The sequence below is a fragment of the Stegastes partitus genome, unplaced genomic scaffold (genome assembly GCF_000690725.1).
Source record: "Stegastes partitus isolate 25-593 unplaced genomic scaffold, Stegastes_partitus-1.0.2 Scaffold1442, whole genome shotgun sequence".
NCBI classification, from domain to species: domain Eukaryota; kingdom Metazoa; phylum Chordata; class Actinopteri; family Pomacentridae; genus Stegastes; species Stegastes partitus.
The window spans coordinates 58,972-64,971 of record NW_007579173.1 but is presented as its reverse complement, the minus strand read 5'-3'; the positions used below and the strand labels follow the sequence as shown (position 1 = coordinate 64,971).

Sequence of the window (6,000 nt, the reverse complement as noted above, 5' to 3'; positions counted from 1 at the left end):
AAAAAAAAAAAAAAAAAAAAAGAGGTAAAGACAGGGTTATTAACTCGGAGCCAATCACAGCCAACACAGCACTAAACCCTTGGCACACGGACACAGCAGGCAGGAGAACTCTATTCCAGTTTGTGTACTGTCAGGCTGGTCCGGGTCCAGGTTGCCTCCTGAATTGGCTCGACTCACTGATAAGAGGAACTTCACACAGGTAGTAGATTAAAAATCGCCACTACAGCACCGCTCCGAGATTAGATAAAAGAAAAAAAAACAAGAACGCTCACATGAAATATTGGATATTTGCCACAAACGAGGAAATAGCAAAATGACATTAAAAACTTGATCTAATTTCAAAACATTTCACACTTCGCAGAGATGCACTGATGAGAGCAGTTTCAGAGGATAAATCAATAAGAAAGCAATCAGATTAAAAAAAAAAAAACCCATACAGCCGTTTTATTTATTATTTCTTCAGGGTTCATAAGAAATCTCTGCAACTTATCTAAGAAGTGCTCTGATATGGAGAGTCCTACAGTTTTCTCATTAGCTCTGTGTATTTTGCAAAGGCACTGAATTGCGTTTGCAAAGTACACATTTAGCTACGGTCATGAACAATCTTAACTTCTCTGAAAGCAGGTTTTTAAAGTCTGACTCTGTGCCCCCAGATGAAATCAACGCCTGCTATAAATGTCAGTAAAATGTTCACTCGCAATGTATTATTTTTTTCCATCAACTGGCAGATGGTGGAGTAGAAATTTTAGATCTCGCCTTAGTTTGCAAACCTTGTTTTTAATGCTTAAAAATAATGCAGTGTTTAAGTAAACATGTGATTGGCCTATATTCAGTGTAAAAAAAATGTCTTTCTGATTGTTATGAATGAAAGTAATTATTAAAAAACGCTTTCTTGAATGCTGTTAAATGGCCATTTGTGTGCACGTGTATGAGTTTAAACAAACATTTATATTAATTAAAAAAACACCATAAACACTGGTCTAATCTGTGGCTTCTAAGATGCTAATTTTATCCAGATCTTACTTTGCATCAATGTGTTCATTAACCGAAACTACAATCTCTATCAACTATAACCAAAGCACTGTAAGGACTTTGTTTCTGTGAAGGTATCAGACAGTTGGGATTTATTTAACAACCGATTCTTTCAATGGAATGGCCTGTACAGTAGTAGAGTAATCAATCTCCCCACTGTCTACTTTGGTTTAGTTCAGAGAAGGAGGCAAGCGACGGCCTTACCAGTGGAGATCGTGTCGGGTTAAGGGGCAGTGGTTTCTTGGGCGGGCTGAGTCTCTGCGTAGTGGCGGGGGATTTGGGAGGCGCCGCTGGGGGCTTTCCAGCTGGCAGAGGCGGTCGTACCACCTTGAGGTCCCGGGAACCACCCTGTGGAGACGGAGCGGGTCTCAGAGGTCGCACAACGTTGACTGGCTGGGTACCATTTGGCACGGGGCCCGGTCTGAGAGGCAGGACCTCTTTGCTGGTGTGAGGAAGCTGGGATCAGACAAACAACAACAAAGCGTAAATTAAAGAACAACTGCTCAAAATAACTTCTGACCATTTTCTAACTTGCTGCTGCTAATATTTTCTTCTTTTGTTATAAAGCTGTGATTTATGAAATTGATTTATGAATTGATGTTGGCAATGGTGGTATTAATCCATCATAGACGAGCCATAAGCAACAATTATCACTAATATGCCTGATTTTTCTTAAACAATGGATTCATAGTGTTTGAAATGTCAGAAACATTTAAATTGCTTTTGTTCCCTGGTTGGATTTACGAGCTTCATCATTCCGTCAAATCGACAGCATTGTCATTCAGACATGGATTACTTTTAAGTGAATGTTCCTCACGGCTTCATATTTGCAAAATTGGACAGAACAACAAATGTCATAATGTATAGTAATGCACTAACAAACAGTAGCCTATCAAACGGTCCATGTTTACAGCCTGGTTCACTTACGATTACCTAAACACTGAAAATTCTGTCTGTAATGGAAATCTCAACAATTGATCCTCTGTCTATGTCTGGGATAATTTAAAATGATACGTTATTAAGAGAGGTACAACTGTTGTTCCACATGTATAAATTGCCAACTCTCTCTCTTTGGAGATACTCATGTGACTCCTGCTGCTGTCTGATGCTGGAGGTGTTCAATAAACTCAGAGGAAAGATTCCTACAAACAGCTGGAAGCAACAAACTGAACATTTTGTGAAAACCCAAACTATACATCACTCATCTGAGCTGTTGGTGCCTGTTTTCATCTCAGTGAAGTTTTTAGTAATGGACGTTTTAGTTTGTAATAGATATGACTTTGAGAATGGGAAAGGTGTTTTGTGAATTTGGCAGCAAACAGTTTTTGGACCAATATTGGTGCTGTAATGTGGAAAAAGCCTTTTCCAATCAGTCCACAGAAAGTGTATGCATCTATCTGTTAATGTGACAGCAGTTTAGTCATAAATACTGTCATTTTTCTACTTCTTGTAAGATATGTGTCGGCATTTCCATTAAGTCTATTTTAAAAAAAACAGCTACAGCTTAATGCCTGTGTGTCAGCAAGTTTTTTGTATAAATACATTTTTTGTAAGTTATGGTTTTCCTTTATTTTTCTCATGTATTTTAATGTTCTTAGTGTTGATTAAATTACCTACTCTTCTTTTGTTTTCATTCATTACTCATTTTGTTTGCAAGAAATGCCGGGGATTTGCATCATTAAATCATACCAGTGACCAAAAAAAAAAAAAAACTGTTTGGAAAAAAAACAATGATTTCCATCCAAACAGTCCTGATTCCTTTGTTGTTCCATTTTTAATTTCAATCTTGAATAAAGTCTTGTTTGTTTTATTTCAGAGGAGCTTCTTGCTGTCTCAGGATAAATATGTCAACTTTTTTTTAGTAATTCTCCAACAATGATGAGCTACTGATGGCATGTAAAGGAGCTGCTTTCCACCTATTCTGTACTATTCGACTTAACATTATCATTTTACCATTTTTTGCCCCAGTATATTGCTTTTTGGTACAATTTCCTGAGACAAAATGCAAAAATAAAGCGCTACAGCAGCTGCCAATGAAGAGGCAGGTAATGAGAAAATGGAACAAAGTGTAAAGTATTAGTTATCAGTACCAGTTGTAACTCTTAAAGCTCCACTTACTCTAGAATGTGCAGATCCATGAAGTTTTTGCCTTTATGTACACAGACTCCTAACTTCTAGCTGCAGCTTGAGCACACCAGCTCACCTATGACTCTGCTAAAACACTGTAAAGCTACTCTCTGGTACACAATGACAAGTTGTAACACTGGGGTGAGTCAGCCATACATGTTCTAACCCGAAGCTGCCTCTCAGGAAGAATAATGATACAGAAAACCAAGCACAGAGGATTGATTCCTAAGATTTGATACATTTGAAACCCTGGAAATCTGAATCTGTGTTTTTAGGACAGTCATCGGTACACTGCAATTAAACGGAGGAAATGTTCTCCAATGGCACTGACTGCTTATTTCGCTCATGATTTGTCTTTAAGCTAAACACCATGTGGATATGTTAACAAGAAACAAGATTCTTACTAGAGGGGGCTTTTACACCGAGCTGCATCTTGTGTACAAAACATTCCATATGAATGCAATTTATTATCACTATTATTATTGCCTTTCTTTCCTTCAATACTTCTTATTTTTTTTCCAGCTCCTTTTGTGTCTCTCCCTCCTTGCCAATGACAAATGTAAACTAACCCTGAACTGCTAACCCTTCCAATTAAATGAATGCTATAAAAACAAGGGAATAATGGCCTGATGAAATTATGCTTGAGGCTCAGGAAATCAGTGGAGAGGACTGAAGTGGACGTGGGTGGAGGCGGAATCTAAGTGGTCACACAATATAACAAGCTGCTATAAAATGAGGCCATTTAAGACGAAGGTCAGCTGAACGGACAGTCCATTATTCACTAAACCGCGGCAAGAGAAACAGTCACCAACTCCCTCCCATTTCTGTCCTCCCTCCTCTTCTCTCCAATCTGCACCACACACATAGACACCCCCACTCACCCCCTTGTGGCCACTTGCTTTGTTGATTGGTCCGACCACCTTCAGGTGAAAGGCAGGATTCAGATGGCCGTTCTTCCCTTTATCTGCTGCCGCCTCGGTCCTGAGCAGAGAAATGAGGACAGACAGAAAATAAACCGGAGCCTGACGCCTGGAAGCTGTCTTGCTTCATCACTCTTCTCAATCTGGCATTGATTTTATGGCCTCAGGTGGGAAAAGAGACAGAAGAGAAGTCAACATGAAGTTTCTCATCCAGGATGATGTGAGAGGAAATGAGGAGGTGAAGGATAAACCAAATGTTTCAGCGCTGTGTCTGGGGAGCTAATTTCTGATGAGGCTGTCAAGTTGAACTGAGTGGACTCTTCGCTCAACAGCTTCTAATACACACACACACACACACACACACGTACCATGTAAGATAAAGCTTGGTGTCACTCAAGGTATCATACACTGGAATGCACATATCAGCAAATGAATCAAAACGAGTGATGTAATAACTGTAACATTGGAATGTAAGCTGTAAATGAACTGGCACTAGTGTTTCCTATAGGAGCCAGTGTTTCTGCAACAGTGCCTCGTCTCGGTTACGATGAGCAAAGTGTCACTTTAATATCATAGAGCCTTTGGTAGTGGGCTGTTTTTGAGAATGACATGACGGGATCAATATTAATGTCATGTTTAGAGCTGGAGGAGTCAGGGCGGGGTCACCCAAGCGCAACAACTGCAGTGTGTGAGCGGCTGAGAACATAAGGACAGTGGACAACATAACTATATACGCCCTTGTGCAGCATCACTCCAATGTTAAATGATTCAAAACTGTACCACCTCACATTAACTGCATTACTTTTGAATTGAACAGTAGGGTATTTGTTTTTATGTAAATGAAACTGTTTTCTACATTAATACACAGGAACAGTAGGAACTCTATGCAACAACAGTCAGAAGACCTTTCATTACTGACATTCAAATCTTTTATTTTTTGATGATCCTTGGTGTGGAGGATGCAACGGTTACACTAATTTCTGGAGAGATGTTCTGCCATTCTTAACATTTTTTTTCAGCTGCTTTTTGCAGGAAGGGGATGTGTTGCTCCATCTTACTCTTTAAAATACCTCAAAGGCGTTCTATTGGACTTAAGTGAAGCAATATGTGCCAGGTTAAAGTTTTTCCATCTGTAACAACTCTTGTGTGATGATGACAGTGTGTTTAGATTGTTGTCATGCTGGAATATTCCTCTTCTGCCAAGCTTCAGGAGTCATCTTGTCAGCCAGTATTTTAGCATATCCACAGGCATTAATGGCACCATCTATAAATATCATCTCTCCAACAGATTTTGCACTCACGGATCCTCATATCATGACATGCCTACCTCTGTGCTCTACTGTCAGGACTATGCTTTCACTGATATCCCAGCCAGGTTCACACCAAACGTGTTGGACCCCATTTGAGGAAATGTATTTTGCCAAACAAAAGAAGTGTTCCATAAAAGTCAGCAGACTTTTTTTTTTTTTACGGAAGTTTAATCTTGTAGTTTTTTATTGACCAGCAAGCACTTTTTAACACAGTCCATAGGGGTTGACATTCTGCACTGCCCTTCACACTGTCTGAGCTCTCACAGAAACTCCCTGATAACTGTGCCAAACCTGAAGCACCTGCCTGTCTGACTTCCACAGATAGATGGTGCAAATAGGATGCAGGTGATCGGTGTTTTCCATTTGACCTCATGATGATGCCGTTGACTCACTATTCCAACGAAAAAATACAGGGACAGTGATTTTAAAAAATGCCTGCGCTCATTATTATGACTGTAAATAAACAGCACTGTTGGTTTTAAACCCCAGCAGTCTGTCTCTAACTCTGTGTGTCACTGCTGGGAAGGTAGTGAGTGTACAGCATGTTTTTTCACTAAAAAAAGTTAATGAGTTGTAAAGCCAAAAGAATGAGCTGAAAGAGTAGAAAAAGC

General features: G+C 39.6%; 1 protein-coding gene across 1 annotated transcript in view; it reads right to left on the bottom strand.

Annotated features, from left to right (window-relative positions):
• adam19a (ADAM metallopeptidase domain 19a) overlaps positions 1-6,000 on the bottom strand; it is a gene marked incomplete at its 5' end in the record, with an annotated part of 67,866 nt that overhangs the window by 9,046 nt on the left and 52,820 nt on the right. Inside the window, 2 exons of the mRNA XM_008299647.1 lie at positions 1,237-1,488; positions 4,041-4,140. Of these exons, the coding sequence (XP_008297869.1) occupies positions 1,237-1,488; positions 4,041-4,140 (352 nt within the window). The remainder of the gene's footprint in view (positions 1-1,236; positions 1,489-4,040; positions 4,141-6,000) is intronic.